A 17,355-nucleotide genomic window follows, 5' to 3' on the forward strand; every position below is an offset into this window, starting at 1 on the left:
GATCCAAGGAAGAAGAAACATAGTGACGGGAGGACAAAGCAACCGTAGCTGACAAGGGAAATCAGGGACAGCATAAAAACAAAAGAAAAAGCGTACAGTGTGGTGAACATTAGTGGGAAGCTAGAGGATTGAGAAGCCTTTTAAAAACCAGCAAGAACAACTGAAAAAAAAATCAATAAGGGGGAGATAATGAAATATGATGGTAAGCTAGTTAGTAATACAATAAGAATAGCAAGAAATGTTTTTTAGATATACAAAAGGTAAAAGAGAGGTGAGTGAACATTGGACCACTGGAAAACGAGGCTGGAGAAGTAGCATGGGGGAACAAAGAAATAGTGGGGAAGCCAAATAGAATACAGTGGAAGATAGCAGTAGTATACTAGAGCATCAAGAGCTGGGGCAGAGCTGAGAGTAGTGGCCATCACTGAGGAGAAGGTGTTGGGAAAGCTGAAAGGTCTGAAGCTGATAAATCATCCTGACCAGATGGACTGTACCCCAGACTTCTGAAGGAGAGAGCTGAGGAGATTGTGGAGGTGTTGTTGGTGATCTTTCAGGAATCACTGGAGCCAGGGTTCATCCCAGAGGACTGGAAAATGGCTAATGTAACACCCCTGTTTAAGAAGAGAGGGTGGCAGAAGACAATAATTATAGATTGGTTAGCCTGACCTTAGTCGTTGGTAAGATCTTAAAGTCGATTATTAAGGATGGGCAATGTACTGGCATGGATAGAAGATTGGCTGATTGGCAGAAGACAGAGCATGGTGGCAAATGGGGCTTTTTCAGAATGGCAGCTGGTGACTAGTGGAGTTGCACAGGAGTTACTGTTGGGACCACAACTATTCACATTATCCATTAACATGTGCATGAAGGAACGGAGGGCATTGTTGCTAAGTTTACAGGTGACACAAAGGTAGTTGGAGGGGCAGGCAGTGTTGAGGAAGCAGAAGCTAGAAGGACAGAGTCAGGCTAGGAGAGTGGGAAAAGAAGTGACTGACACAATACAATGGGGCAAGTGAGAGGTTATGCACTTTGTTAGGAAGAATAGAGGCATAGGCTTCAGAAATCTGAAGTGCAAATGGGCTGAGGATTCCTAGTTCAGGATTCTCTTAAGGTTCACATACAGGTTCTGTTGGCAATTAGAAAGGACAGTGCAATGTTAGCATTCATTTCAAGAGGGCTAGAATACAATATCAGAGATGTGTTGTTGAGACTGTATAAGGCTCATTTGGAATATTATTAGCAGTTTTGGGCCCCTATATATGGAATGATGTGCTGGCATTGGAGGGGATCCAGAGGAGGTATACAAAAATGATTTCATGGATGAAAGGCTTGTCATACAAGGAGCAGTTGAGGAGTGTGTACTAAATGGAGTTCAGAAGAATGAAGGAGAAATCGCATTGAAACTTGGATAAAGTGAATTTGGAGAGATGTTTCCAGTAGTAGGAGTGACTAGGACCTGAATGCATAGCCTCAGAGTGAAGGGATGTCCGTTTAGAGTTAAGATGAGGAAGAATTTCTTCAGCGAAAGGATGGTAACTCCGTGGAACTCATTGCTGCAGAAGGCTGTGGAAGCCGAGTCATTGAGTGTAAGTAAGACAGTTATTGATAGAATCATAGAATCCCTACAGTGTGGAAACAGGCCATTCAGCCCAACAAATCCACACCGCCCCTCCGAAGAGCATCCCACCCAGACCCACTCCCTTATGCCTGCATTTCCCATGTTTAGTCCACCTAACCTAAACGTCCTTGGGCACTATGAGCAATTTAGCTTGGCCAATACACCTACCCTGCACATCTTTGGACTGTGGGAGGAAACCAGAGTACTTGGAGGAAAGCTACACAGACATAGGAAGAATGTACAGACACCACACAGACAGTCGCCCAAGGGTGGAATCAAACCCAAGTCCCTGGTGCTGTGAGGCAGCATTGGTAACCACTGAGCCACCGTGGTGCCAAGGAGCTCAAGTATTGCAGGCAGGAGGGTAAGGTTGAAAAGCATATATTAGCCATGATTGAATAGGAGAACAAACTCAATGGGTTGAATGACCTAATTCTGCTCCGAAGTCTAATGATTTTGTGGGTCACTTGGAAGGGGAATTTGAACTGACAATCTTTTGACTCGAAGGTGACACTGTTCCTTACTGAGCCACAACAAGGCGCAATTGGAGTGCCACAGGCGCTGTTGCTGCTGTATCCTAGCTGGAAAGGGACACCATAGGAAGGATAATAGCGTTGTTTACAAAACATCCTCTTCAAGGAAGACAGCACATTTGTTAGATAGAGGGAAGATCCAGCCAGGTGATTAATTTGGAGTGTCAGCTGTTTGCATGCATGCTGCATGGGGACTGCCTATGCTGAAATCAATCTCCAGTCGCAATATCTTACTACTGTCTGCAATGCGGCGTACACTTACCCTCACCTTACCCCTTTATTTTGTGGTCCAGGTATTTCTCCAGTTGATGCTGACCCTATCTCTCTTTGATATACTCCATTCCAATCTTTGTGCAGTAGTGTCACGGTTATGTTACTGGACAAGTGTTCTGGATGTCTGGTTAAAAACCAAGTGAAAGCAAGTTAAATCCCACCATGGCAATTTGACACTATGCATTCAATTTACAAACATCTGGAAATGCACATAAGTGGTGTCTGTAAAAATGATCAGATAACTGTTGGATTGTCTAACTATAATGTGGCTGAGTGACATCAAACACCCATAATCACAAATAAATACACGCTCATTACCCTAACTCTCTTTCTCTTTCTAGTCACTTAATTTACTCACAATTTACTTTTAGTTCCTTGAGCTTCAACATTTAACTAATAGCCTTTTTATGAGGGACTTTATCACATGGTTTCTGGAAGCACATATAAGTAAAAGCCATAGACATTCGTAACCAAAAACAGAAATTGCTGGAAAAGTTCAGCAAGTCTGGCAGCATCTGTGAGGAAAAATTAGAGTTAACATTTCGGGCCCCATGATCTTCCTTAGGACTGGATTTTATCCATAGACATTGCTTTGCCTACTACATTTGTCACCTCTGCCAAGAATTCAAGCAGACTTGATAAATCTAATCTGCTGTTTACAAAAACTTTTCTCACTCTCTCTGATAGTTGATATATTTGCAATGTTCAGTCTCCCTGCCCCTAGTCATAGGCTCTTGCAATTTTCTGATGACAAATGTTAGGTCAACTAGTGTACAATATTCCAATCTTTATTAGTGGCACCCGTATCAAGTGAACATTGGAAGATTATGCTAGGGCATCTGCAATATTCTCATTTAAAAAAAAAACTCCTTGGGATGGACACTATCTGGTCCTGGAGACTCATCACTTTTACTGCCATTAGTTTCTCTATCTTGCCTGTATTAATTTTGAGAAGTCGGAGTCCCAGTCCCTGTTCGTAATTCAATTACAATTTCTTTGGACAGCTTGGCAAGTTGACCGCCTCTTCAAGAATAAATACCAATTTAAAGTAATTATTGAGTACATCTACCATTTCCTTACATTCATTGCAACATTACCTGCTTTTAAGAGGCTCCACATTCTGGATGTGAGTTTCCTTGCTGAGCTGAAAGGTTCATTTTCAGACTGTCACTTTTTTTTTAATTTGAAAAAAAATATACTTTAAGATGTACAAAAAATAAAACATTTATACACCAACCCAGTCATGCAAGCTGCTCCGGGTTACCCGGGGGTACGTACACCAACTAAAGGTAAAAAAAAAACAAAGAAGTAAAAAAACAAAGCAAAGAAAATACCCCGGCAGTCGTCACCCCGCACAGTCCCAGTTGGCCCCCTGACCAGTTGGGGGAAGGTGCCAGCTGGGCCCAGTTACCAGATAGGGCCCTTCTTTCTATTCTGGACGAGGGGGTTCATACGGTGGTCTTTCCCCACCGCGCTTGGCGGCGGCTACCCCAAGCTTTAGCACGTCCCTCAGCACGTAGTCCTGGACCTTGGAGTCCACCAGTCTGCAACATTCGGTCGGGGTCAGTTCTTTCAGCTGGCAGACCAGCAAGTTGCGGGCAGACCAAAGAGCATCTTTCACCGCATTAATGGTCCTCCAGGCGCAGTTGATGTTGGTCTCGGTATGCGTCCCGGGAAACAGCCTGTAGAGCACGGAGTCCCACGTCACGGAGCTGCTCGGGACGACCCTTGACAAATACGACTGCATCCCCCTCCAGACCTCCTGTGCATAGGCACACTCCAGAAGGAGGTGATCGACAGTCTCGTCCCCCCCAGCAGCCGCCTCGAGGGCAGTGTGCGGTGGCGCAGAGATTCTGGGCATGCATAAGAGATCTCACTGGCAGAGCCCCTCTCACTGCCAGCCAAGCAATGTCCTTGTGCTTGTTTGAAAGTTCTGGCGATGAGGCATTCTGCCAAATGACTTTGGCAGTCTGCGTGGGGAACCACACGACGGGATCCACCCTCTCCTTTTCCCAAAGGGTCTCGAGGATACTACGTGCTGACCGCTGCCTGATGGCCTTGTGGTCAAAGGTGTTTCCCTTCAAAAATTTCTCCACGAAGGACAGGTGGTACGGGACGGTCCAACTACTCGGAGCGTTCCGCGGCAACGAGGCCAGGCCCATCCTTTGCAACACCGGGGACAGGTAGAACCTCAGTAAGTAGTGACACTTGGTGTTTGCATACTGAGGATCTACACACAGCTTGATGCAGCCGCACACAAAGGTAGCCATCAGGGCGAGGGTGGCGTTCGGTACGCCCTTTCCTCCATTTTCCAGGTCTTTGTACATGGTGTCCCTGCGGACCCGGTCCATCCTCGACCCCCAAATGAAGTGGAAGATGGCCCAGGTGACCGCAGTGGCGCAGGTCCAGGGAATAGGCCAGGCCTGCGCCACATAGAACAGTACTGAAAGCCCCTCGCACCTGACAACGAGGTTCTTACCCGCGATGGAGAGGGACCGGAGCGTCCACCTGCCCAGCTTCTGCTTAAATTTGGAGATACGCTCCTCCCAAGTCTTAGTGCATGCCCCAGCTCCACCAAACCAAACACCCAGCACCTTCAGGTAGTCTGTCCTGACGGTGAAGGGGATGAAGGAGCGGTCGTCCCAGTTCCCGAAGAACATGACCTCGCTCTTACCCCTATTGACTTTGGCACCCGAGGCCAGTTCAAACTGGCCGCAGATGTCCAACAGCCTACTCACCGACCGACGATCGGTGCAGAAGACGGCGACATCATCCATGTACAGGGAGGTCTTGACCTGAAGGCCTCCGCTGCCTGGGATAGTCACGCCCTTCAGGCTCACGTCCTTCCTGATGGAGGCGGCGAAGGGCTCCACACAGCACACGAACAAGGCAGGAGAGAGCGGGCAGCCCTGCCTGACTCCAGATCTAAGAGGAAAACTGTCTGATTCCCACCCGTTGATCGAGACTGCGCTAACGATGTTGGCGTAGAGCAGCCGGATCCAATTGCGGATGCCCTCCCCGAACCCCAATTTGGAGAGGACGTCCCTCATGTAAGCATGAGAGACCCTGTCGAAGGCCTTCTCCTGGTCCAGGCTGACGAGGCAGGTGTCCACCCGCCTGTCCTGTACGTAGGCGATCGTATCCCTGATGAGCGCGAGGCTCTCAGCGATCTTCCTGCCCGGCACAGCACAGGTTTGGTCAGGGTGAATCACCGACTCCAGGACAGACCTGACCCGGTTGGCAATGACCTTGGCCAGGATTTTGTAGTCCACGTTCAAAAGTGAAATGGGACGCCAATTCTTAATTTCTTCCCTCTCCCCCTTCCTCTTGTAAATGAGGGTGATGATGCCCTTCCTCATGGACTTGCACATTTCCCCTGCCCGAAGTGCACTATCGTACACCTCCAGCAGGTCCTGGCCGACCAGGCCCCACAGAGCAGAATACAGCTCGACTGGTAAGCCATCGCTTCCGGGAGTCCTATTCCTCTGCAAGGACATGAGGGCTCTGGTCAGCTCGTCCAGGGATATCGGCCGGTCCAGCCACTCCCTCGTGCCGTCGTCTAAGACCTCCGTGATAGACGACAGGAACGACTCGCAGGCCGTGCTGTCCGTGGGCTTCGTGTCGTACAGTCCGGCATAGAAGGATCTGCTGATCCTCAAAACGTCGGGCCGAGACGACGTCACCGAGCCGTCGTCCTCCTTCAGCCGGCTAAGCACAGAGCTCTCTTTGTGCACCTTCTGAAAGAAGAAACGCGAGCACGTCTCGTCCTGCTCCACAGAGCGGACCCTGGACCGGAAGATTATCCTGGAGGCCTCCGCGGCGAAGAGCGAGGCTTGCTGGCCCCTCACCTCGCGGAGGTCCTCCGTGACATCGACCCCCATCAACTGCAGAAGGAGCAGGTTCTGCACCCTTTTCTGGAGTCGCGACAGCTTTCCCCGCCTCTCTCTTGCCTTCTGAACACCCTTGAGGACAAAGAACCTCTTGATGTTCTCCTTCACCGTCTCCCACCAGTCGCCTGGAGACTCAAAGAGGGGTTTCACGGTTCTCCAACCGGTGTACTCCCTCTTAAGCTCCTCGACATTCTCTGGGGTCAACAGAGTCGTGTTGAGCTTCCACGTCCCCTTGCCGGCCGGCTGGTCGTCCTGTAAGTGACAGTCGGCCAACAGGAGGCAGTGGTCAGAGAAGAACACCGGCTCGACACCAGTGGATCTGACCGAGAACGTCCGTGACACAAACAGGAAGTCTATCCTTGAGCGGATAGACCCGTCTGGCCGCGACCAGGTGTACCTCTGCTTCGCTCCGTCTGCAGGGGTGCTGAAGACGTCGAGCAGCTTGGCGTCCTTCACCGTGCCCATCAGGAATCTGGACGTGACGTCCAGTTGACTCCCCCCACCCGCTGTCCCCACGCCGGATCTTCCATCTGCATCAATGATGCAGTTGAAGTCTCCGCCTAGGATGACCGGCCTGGACGTAGCCAGCAGGGGTGGAAGCCGCTGCAGGACGTCCAACCGCTCACTCCGTACCACTGGGGCGTACACGTTGATCAGCCTCAGGGGAGCGTTCCTGTAGGTGATGTCAGCCACTAGGAGGCGCCCCCCCACCACCTCCTGAACTTGAGAGATGGTGAAGTTGTGCCCCCGCAGCAGAATAGCCAGGCCTGAGGAGCGACAGTCGTTACCCCCCGACCAGATCGAAGGCCCACAGGTCCAGGCGCCGGACCATTTCCCGTACCTGCCGAGGTGCGGTATCCCGCACTCCTGCAGAAACAGGAGGTCCGCCTTGATGGTGGTCAGGTAGGCCAACGTGGACACACATCTCGCGGTTGACTTGACGCTGCGCACATTAATGCTCGCAATTCGTACCCCCATTGTGGGCAGTGACCGCAGTACCCTCCCCAAGTCCAAGGTCCAGCCCCTCCATCTGTCCCTTCATGCCCATTGCCCGGGCTAACTGCTGGACGCTCTCTGGGCTCAGGAAACCGTCTGTGCTGCCTTCCGGGTGGCATCCCCCCGTCAGGGGTGCGGAGGCAGGAGGGTCCGGCTCCGGATCAGGCTGGGGACGTGCTGTTTCCTCCTTCCCGCCTGGAAGTTCCGGGGGGCCCTCCAGTGCTCCAGCGGCACTTGACTGGGTGTCGGAGTGAGCCTCAGGACGCCTCCCGTCACCTGGAAGTGGGGTGCTGCTTTCCTTCCCCCTCGAGACCTTTAACTTCTGCTTCGGGTGGGCCCTCTCCGAATCCTCCTCGTCAGAGGAGCTCTTATAGCCCCCCTGTAGCTGTCTCTTCCCTCCTGATTGTTGCGGTTCCTGGGCCCGTCGACGCACCTTCCTCCTCGCTTTCCGGACTGTAGTCCACTCCCCTGGGTCGCCTGTCGCCGCCTCCATTGGCTCCGGGTTGTCGGGGGGGATTGGAGCCTGCAGAGGTGCTTTGCTGGTCTCGGGCCCATCCTGCAGGGCTGGGCCCTCCTGCACGGCCTGGCCCTCCTGCACATTAGTGGGGTCCTTGCTGGGCCCTGGTGCCTTCCTCTCCTCCGGGGGGGCTGGCCCCGCATTTCCCCTGCCGGCGACCTGGGCGTAGGTGGTACCCCGCCGCGGGCATGCCCTATAGAAGTGGCCCGCTTCCCCGCAAAGGTTGCAGCTTCTCTCTCGTGGGCAATCCTTTGCAAGGTGTCCCTCCTCCCTGCAGTTCCTGCAGATGGTGACTTTGCAGTCGGCCGCCATGTGACCTGACCTACCACAGGCATGGCAGACTTTAGGTTGCCCTGCGTAGGTCAGGTAGCCCCTGCTCCCGCCGATCGCGAAGCTGGACGGTGGGTGTGCGACATTCCCGTCTGCGCCCATCCTCAGCGTCACCTTGACCTGCCTCTTACTCGTCCAGATGCCAAAGGGGTCCACCATGTCAGTTAGGTCCCCTTCCACCTTCACATACCTTCCGAGGAAGGTCAGGACATCAACTGCTGGCACATGCGGGTTGTACATGTGTACAGTCACCATACGGCTCCTCTGCACTGGCATCACAAACAGTGGGACAGCGGTCAATACAGAGAGGGGGCCCTCACCTCCTTTCTCCTTGAAAACCTCCAGGAAGCGCTCGCAAAGCTTGGCACTCCGGAAGGTCACATCGTAAAAACCTCCTCCGGGGAAATCCTGCAGGCAGTAAATGTCCGCAGCAGCAAACCCACAACAGTCCAACAGGACCTTCTTCACGAAGAAGGTGCGGTCCACAGGTGCACCTTCATCCACCTTCTTTACAGAAACACGGATGGTGTTCCGGACCCCCTGACCTGGGGCACGAGCACTTGCCGCAGCCATCGTTGCAGGTTGGCTGCTCCCCTGAACTAGCGTTAGGCCAAAGCCAGCATTAAGATCCACTGGTCGCAAGGGTGCACAGCCAACCCGACATCCTCCTTTCACCTCCAAGACAGCACTCTCGTCCTCTCAGTCCACAAGAGAGTGGGTCTTTATTGTGTTCGAGATGTAAGCTGGTTCACTGAGCTGTTAGGTTTGTCCCCAGATGTTTCGTCACCATTCTAGGTAACATCAACAGTGAGCCTCCGACGAAGCGCTGGTATTATGTCCCACTTTCTATTTATCTGTTTAGGTTTCCTTGGGTTGGTGATGTCATTTCCTGTGTTGGTGATGACATCACCAACGCAGGAAATGACATCATGAACCCAAGGGAACCTAAACAGATAAGTAGAAAGCGGGACATAACACCAGCGCTTCATGGGAGGCTCACTGATGATGTTACCTAGAATGGTGACGAAACGTCTGAAAACAAACCTTCCAGCTCAGCGAGCAAACTCACATCCAGATCCTCAACCTGAGCTACAAATCTTCTCAAAACTCGCTAGGCTCCACATAGTTTCTGACCACTTTTTGTTCCTAACATGATTGTAAAAGCATTTATATTCATCTTGTTATCCCTTCCAAGTTTCTTGTAATAGTTCCTTGTTGCAGCTCTTAATATTTTCTTTGTCACACTTTACTGTTCTTTGTATCTATATGATTCACCAATATGAGTTTTGTTTTGTATGCATAACCTTTCAGTTTTACATTGCCTTTTACCTCATTAGATGCCCAAGTTTTAACTTTTTTGGCTTTTCTCTTTAACAGATTTACCCAATTTTCTGTGGGTTGTCTCTGTCTTATCCCACTGATCCCAACCTAATCAAAATCTAGAATTTCAATGACTTCTTCCTTTCAAACTTTGCTGAACTTAACTCTATGATCGTTCATAGATAAATATTTACATATCATTAGTCTGGAAACTAAATTGTTCATTACAAAATTTAATATTGAATTCCCCTTTGGTTCCAAGACACGTTGTTACAAAAAATTTACTCTATACACACCCTTGAAATTTGTTACATTTTGACTTTTCTCATCTGTTTATCTCAATCTAAAGGATTGTTAAAATTCCCCATTACAGCCACTTGTCTTTTCTCCATGCATGTCTAATCTCAGCAACAAGTTACCACTAGACAGCTCATATCAAGAGACCTACACACAACTCCCAGAGCAGTCAAAGCGTTGTGTATTTCTTAGTTCTACCACTAATTGAGGTCATTTGTACAACAGATGGCAAATGGAGTGAAAAGTGAGGACTGTGAGGATGTTAAATATACGTTTGTTTTTGTGGTCCCTGCACCAGGACTTTGACAGGGTTGGGATTGCTAGTGTGCTCCATGGATGGGACGGTGGCGTTCCTGGATTTCTCACAGGAAGAGCTGGGCGATCCGCTAACTGAGGAGGAGAAGGTAATGCAGAATTGTGCATGGCTTACTGGTTCCCATAGAACTGCACAGAATGATATACCTAGAATTACAGAAGCAGTGAACATATTGCATCAATTTACGTCAATTACATGCACATTCCGAGATTGCTTATAGAATTGGTCTGCTAACAGCACAGGAGAATAATGCTTCTCGCCAAGTGCGTGGTGTAGCATCAGTTTCTAGGGCTTGAATCTTCCAGGTACAAGGGGTTTCTCATTGGATGATGTGCTCATAAAGTGAAATGCAGAAGAGAAAAATGATGTGAGCTATTAATCCCATCCTTCTGCTCAATTGTGTACACTGCAACTGAATGAAACATCCAACTTATTCCTCCTTTGGAGAGAGATATGCACAGGTCAAACCTCTGAGAAGAAATAATGGTGAAATTTCTCCAAAAATTAATTGCATGCCAACTGCTAAGATGCACTGAATTGTTTGACGTGAAGGTTGCACTGGAAGTCCAAAGGGATTAGGTCGTGTCAGATATTGAGACATGGGGCTCCAGGGATGCAGTGCTCCATTTTGGTGTGACAGTCCTTCCTTGAAGGTAAGAAGCACGATGTTTTCCACCAATGTATGTGGTACTTCACAGGGATTCTCAACATTCAGGAGAATTTGCATTGCATTAAGTATCATGCTCAACCGTGTTCTGAGGAAGAGTTAGAAATAAGTCTGTGTAGGAGTACACTTAATCAGCTCCATGGGCATTGTACAAATGAGAAATCTGTGTCATTGCAGTCACTAATCAATGCCACTTAAATTTGCTTTTTTTTAAGCATTAAAATGCATGGTGTGTTCTGAATAACATTGGGCCTTGATCCAAGTTAACTGTCTCTATACCTTCTACACTTAATTATTATAAATCATTTTAAAATCCATATTTGATGACACATTTTGTGGAAATGTGGACGTTAATAACAAAAAATTCATTCAAATGCAATGTGTAGATTTTCTATCCTCTGTATGGGTGGCCTAAGTTATACTTAACGATTTTGTTAACTGCATTTTCATTTCACTACAAAACAGACCCATCAAAATCAATCGTCTTATCGTTTCACGTGTCCTTGTATGCTGTTCTCTCACTTTTCATTTGCATTTGAGTTCAGTCTGTACACAGGAAGCTACAGTGTGGCTTTCAAGTGTTGTTTGGTTTTGATTAGTTTTTATCCAAGGGGTAGAATGAATTAAACTGCAAAGTTTAGCTGTTATTTAGGCATTCTTGCTACAAGAGTCTTGAAACATTTCGTGTAGTGTAGAAATCTCTTAATGCATGCAAATAATGCATTACTATGTGACATGTTGTAGAGAGCGTTCTCAGTACGAATAGAGGCAAATCTGGTTATGACAGCATTAAACATTTCCTTTAATAGCAAGGGTCAATACAGTGTAGAGTTGGAGGAACACACCAGATCAGGCTGCATCGGAGGAGTTGGAGAGTTGACGTTTTGGGCCTTGACACTGCCTGACCTGCTGGGTTCCTCCGAGCTCCACACTGTATGGACTGATTCCAACATCTACAGTTCTGGCTATCTCCTTTGAGGACAACATCTTCACCTGGTTTTACTGTGAAAAGTTTCAACTATTCATTGATTTTACCTTTGTCTTGCAGAACATGATTCATCAGAAGACCTACGGTAAAAGCCTAGCAATCACAACTGAGCAGCAACTATCCACTACCATCATTGAAAATCCAGAGATGCTGAAGTACCAACAGCAACAGAAGGAATTACAGGAACAGAAAAATGCTGTAGGTTCCAGGGAACTGATGCCTCCCAAAGTGGCAAATATGTTAAACGGAGAGAGCCTAGAGGATATTCGAAAGGTAATGGATTAGGTTTTAAGCAAAACACAAAGTAATGCTGTTAGATCAAGAGATGAATAAAGCAGCATTGTAGAATAGAAAATAACCTTCGTGAGCCTATAACTGGATTATTCAGGGCATTTCTGGATTTCAGAATTTTCTGGACTTTAGAATAATGTTAGAAATGTATAAAATGGATACAAATTTGGTCCTGGGGAATTAAAAATGCAGAATTAAAACCTAGGGTTAAGGCACAAGAGTGAGCACTTTCAAATACCATTTGTCTGTAGAAGCAGAAGCAGACTATTGCTTCGAATATATTAGGGAAACTAAATGCAAGTAACATACCTCTTACTGGTCATGTGCTTGTGATTATAATACAGGTTTCTTCCAATGGGCTTTTGTGTTAATAACTTAGTTTGAGTAAATTTAAATTTGTAGGTGTGCTTTTATTTTAAAACTTGATTAAATTTGTAGTACAGATATTTACAATATGTAACACAAAGCAGTTCAGTTCCATTTGCCATAATTTGCTATTCCTCCCTGATATGGAACTGAACATGATAAGCCTCAGTGAATGTACCCACTTCTCACCTTATGAAAGAAGGAAGATCTTTGATGAAATAGCTGAAAGTTAGCTGAAGATTGGACCTTGGACACTGCCTGGAAAAATTTCTGCAGTGCTGCCTTGAGGTTCAGATGATTGACCACTAACTGTCAGAGCCATCTTCTTTTGTACTAGGTATGACACTAGCTCGAGGACAGCTTTCCTGATTATTCCATTGACTTCAATTTTACTAGGGCTGTTTGCTACTCTGTGTGATTCAAATGCTGTCTTTGTATGAAGGAATCTGTTCTCACCATACCTCTTGATCTCTGGTCCTTTGTCTGTGTTTGGACCATGACTGTAAGGAGGTTGGAGCTAACTGGTCTTGGCAGGATGCAACTGTGCATTAATAAGTGAATTATTAGTGAGTAGATGCCTCTTGGTTGCACTTTCAATAATGTCTTCCATTACTTCTATGATTGAGCGATAATGATGATGGAGTGTTAATTTATTGGTTAGATTTGTCCTGCATTTTTTTTGGGAACTGAGGATACCTGTACACTTTGTAAAATCAATTCCGGTGTTGTAGCCATAATAAAACAGTTTGGCTCGGGGCAAAGGTGCTTCTGAAGAACAAATTGTCACCGTCACAGCTGGGATGTCTTCATTGTGCAGAGCATTTGTTGTGCTCCGTATGCTTGGCTGTTTCTTGATCTCACTTTTTCTAAATAGTATTGAACATGGTGGAGTACCGAGTCATCAGCTGAAGGCAGGCACTTGGAGGCTTCTTTGCTAATGTTTTCCCTAATGCCATGAGAATTTTTGTGGTTTAAAGTCATTTAGAGTATGGTGCCACAGACTCTGGTGTATCTTTCCTGCCAGTTGGAGGGGTTTTCAATTCTGTCTGAAAGGTATCATTCTGAGACTGTGACTCTGTTATATTGGTGTTTAACTAATCTTCGGGACAGCTCTCCAAATTTTGGCTCAAGTGAGGGAGACCTTGCATGGTTGACTTGGCTAAATATCCCTCTGTTGTGCTTATCTGATTTTATTCTTCTTTATTATAGTGATTTGGTACAAACAAGCAAATCTTTAGGCTAATTCAGAGTCAAGCATGTTTCTATGTGTTTGGAATCACATATAGGTCAAATCAAGTAACGTCAACAGCTTTGTTTTCCAAAAGGATATTGGTAAACTTGATTTCTTTTCATGAAAATTAATAATTTAATGGCCATATTACTGTTAATAGACCTTTTTCCTATATTTATTTGGCATTTAACTGGAGTTAAATTCCTCAGCACCCACATTACACCCTAACACAAAACTCCAGTATCAGGGTACTTCAAAAGTAGTTCTTTGATTGTAAATTGCTTTGGGATGCCTTTATTCACAATGAAAATGAAAGCTCCGTTGTTTATTTCCTCCTAGCTGATTTGTACTTGGCTTTGATCCATGATATTTAAATGAAACCTGCTATTACTTTACCTCTCCTGATTATCCTGTGGCAACCATCAAATGCTGACCATGATGTTTAATTTCTATTACTGAAAACTATGGACAGGACACTAGCGTATCACCCATAATGCATTTTTAATAATTCAAGTTCAGTCGCGTAATGTAAAATTTAACAACTGTTATGATCCCAGCTGATGTTATTACCGGATAAGTCATTCCACACAGAAACCTGGCTTGACAGATAGTATTTTGATCTGTTACAGTTTTATTAACAAAAGAAATGAACATAAAATAGAACAAACCAAACCATTTACTTATAATACAAATGCAAAGATTTTTAAACACACAAGAAATGTATAACCCTACTAATCCCAAAAGTCTCCTTTATAAATTGAGAAGAAACAGAACCACTTTTGTTTAGTACCCAAAACATCTCTTGTACAATACTTTCACCAGAGTCCCTATGCCACTAGATTTAAGCCACTTCAGCTATGAAAGTGGAAATACAGATAGCTCAAGCAATAAGCTATTGCTTACCTGATTGAACGTACTCCTCTTTAAATAACCTCTTCAGGGTTTTATCCCAACACTTGGTTTGGGACTAAGACTAACCTTTCACTCTGAGGCACTCTAGGCCACAGTATATTCTTTCCTTCTCAGATCTACGTAGCCATCTGATTTTGAGGACTTTACAGTGCTGGTCAAACTTCAAAGTCAATAAATGAAACAGAAGATCTCCCTCACTAAGCTATGGCTGTTTCCCTTGAACTTGAAAAAAATAACTAGCTCCAGAATCTTCTAACAAACTATGAGGTCCCAACCTTGCTGGGCTGTACAACATTCTGCAGTCATCAAAAGTCCATTAGTATTGCACAAAACCTATTCACCCTAAAGCCAAGCCTCAAAAATTGTTTTAAAAGAAATCTCCATGGCTACAGAAAGTTAATAATTAACTTCAGAGACATACAAAAGCCACCAGTTATGAAGTCAAAATCCAAAAACCCGAACTTGCAATAAATGATTTATAAAACCATGCCACGGTTTACATCAAACTGAAAAAAATCCAAAGAACTGTTGATGCTGGAAATCAGAAACAAAATAATTGCTGACAAAGTTCGTGCTTGGCAGCATCTGTGGATCCGTTCTGAAGAAGGATCACTGGACCTGAAGCCTTAACTCTGCTTTCTGTCCACGATTGCTACCACACCTGCTGGGTTTTCCGAGCAGTTTCTGTTTTAATAACAGTTTACAGCATTTATCCTATAGGGATGATCTGACCTCAGTAGTTGGAGTAGATGATGAACTGTTAGGCAGAAGATCACTGCTCAAAGTAAAACTCATGTAAAATCATACACTATATAATCAATGGAGTTGCCTGCTTGATTCTGAAGCAAAGATTTCATTGGACTGTGAGAAAATGGTCTCATGCTAACCTCTCAGAATTTATGTGAGGTTTCGTATTTAACTAATTGTTTCTTAAAATAAGTGAAAATATCACTTAAAGATAAGGAGAGATGCTGTTCTCTCTGTCGCCCAATTTTATGCCTCAGACCCTTGCACAACCATAGAAGAGCTCTGGAATGATGTGCTTCCATCCAACAAACCAGACATGGTTAACACCTTTGGACAAAGTCCCTAATTTGTGCCAAATGTAGGTCAGTTTTACATAGTGGGTTCCAAACCACTGGGAAAATAAATTTGAAACCACTCAAGCTGATTTTATGGCTGGATTTGGCCTAGGTCATGGAACTTTAAGACCAATGTCCTAACGTCCCAACTATAGTCCTGATCATAACTCATATTTATTATTGCACGAGGTACCATCAATACCTCATTATGAGATGCCAAACCTATTTGCCGCAGTAACTTTCAAACAAAATATTTCATATATTAGCTCAGGAAACCCTATTGAACAAGTTATTTAAATTCTAATATATTGAAGTGATGAATGTTGTTTCCTAGCATGAAATTCATAGTTTGTCCCAAATTAACTTGTGTGTTTCAACATTCAAAGTTATGCCTTTGAAATATGCTTTTTGTTTTCTCCCCAACAGTTCAGTTTATAACCCTTTACCAGCATTTGTGGTTTTCATTCCTTTGAAGACCTGCGCTACCCTCTCTAAAGCAAATACGCATAAGCAAACTTTCCTGTCTAATATTTGTAAGAATTGTTGCTGATTGAAATGAGCTACACTCAAGCATACAGTGAACAACTGAAGTGCCGGTGCTCTGGGGTTGACTTTTTCTTTTAGTTTTGGCTCAGCTTTCCTTGAAACCATCACCATGGGAAGTGCACCGTCAGAGGAATTCTGGTTTTCTGCACAAGGCATAATTACTGTCTTAGTAGGCTCACAACATTCTATCTTAGAGGTCTATAGCGCAGTTACAAAGAGTCAAGGCTTAGGAACCCATGTGTAGGCTGAGGGCCACTGCTGAAGTTTAGTCATTTAAAACTATACATTTTGTCAGCACAAGCACAGGTAAGCTTCTGTTTGTTTGTTCACCTGGAGCCACAATTGGGAAATATTGGTTTACCAATGGACGTCACCTAGGATTGAACTGGAAGAATTCTAACCTTTCAGCAAACAGTACTTCTCCTGGTCTCATCAAAGTATCAATGTGATAATCAGCAACACTATGGACTGTTCATAATCTATGGCCAGTGGACTGCAAAGCTCAGCTAATTGGTTACTGAAAACTGATTTAGGCCCAGCCTTTCTTGATTGTTTTGTAACACACCTGACCTGGAAGAGAAAACAAAACAGAAAGTGTGGCATCTGTGATGAGAGAAACAGAGTGAATGCTTAGCATCCACTGATTTTTTTTTCCACAGATGCTGTCAGATCTGCCTAGTTTCTGCCTAGCTTCTGTTTTTATATTAGGCCTTCAGCACCACCACCTTGCTTTTATTTGACATGGTTGGTAGTCTGTTTCCTTGCACAATATCTTGAAAGGCAAATAATGTTGTTCTCTTCTGAGCATACACATACATGAGCAGGAAAAGACCAGTTAGACAAAGAAGGCTGCCCAAAATTCATGATGTCTGGAGTATCATGGTTAGACCACCCCACAGGCTACTCTATCCTGATCCAGCAGCTATAAAAACTTGGTGGGAGATGCAAACCGCAAAATTCTTGAAAATTTTCTTTGGATTTCCTTAAGCAATTGAATCCAGTCCAAAAGTTCATTGACCCTGTCTACATTATCTGTTAATGTGTTTATCAGCCATATGTTGCAATCTCTGGCAATGCCAGTCTTTTTTCCCTTTCGGTTACTTCTCTTTGTCTCTCTTGCCTGTAATTTACTTGATTATTGGGATGACAGTAAAGTGAGTTTGCCAGGTCTAGGCCCGAAAC

General features: G+C 45.5%; 1 protein-coding gene across 2 annotated transcripts in view; it reads left to right on the forward strand.

Annotated features, from left to right (window-relative positions):
* Positions 1 to 17,355, forward strand: part of LOC125464036 (protein HIRA) — a 93,344-nt gene that overhangs the window by 31,983 nt on the left and 44,006 nt on the right. For both annotated transcript variants that reach the window (XM_048556014.1, XM_059655138.1), the window contains 2 exons: positions 10,073 to 10,178; positions 11,806 to 12,018. In XM_048556014.1, coding sequence (XP_048411971.1) covers positions 10,073 to 10,178; positions 11,806 to 12,018 — 319 coding nt within the window. The remainder of the gene's footprint in view (positions 1 to 10,072; positions 10,179 to 11,805; positions 12,019 to 17,355) is intronic.

The sequence above is a fragment of the Stegostoma tigrinum genome, chromosome 26 (assembly GCF_030684315.1).
Source record: "Stegostoma tigrinum isolate sSteTig4 chromosome 26, sSteTig4.hap1, whole genome shotgun sequence".
NCBI lineage: Eukaryota > Metazoa > Chordata > Chondrichthyes > Orectolobiformes > Stegostomatidae > Stegostoma > Stegostoma tigrinum.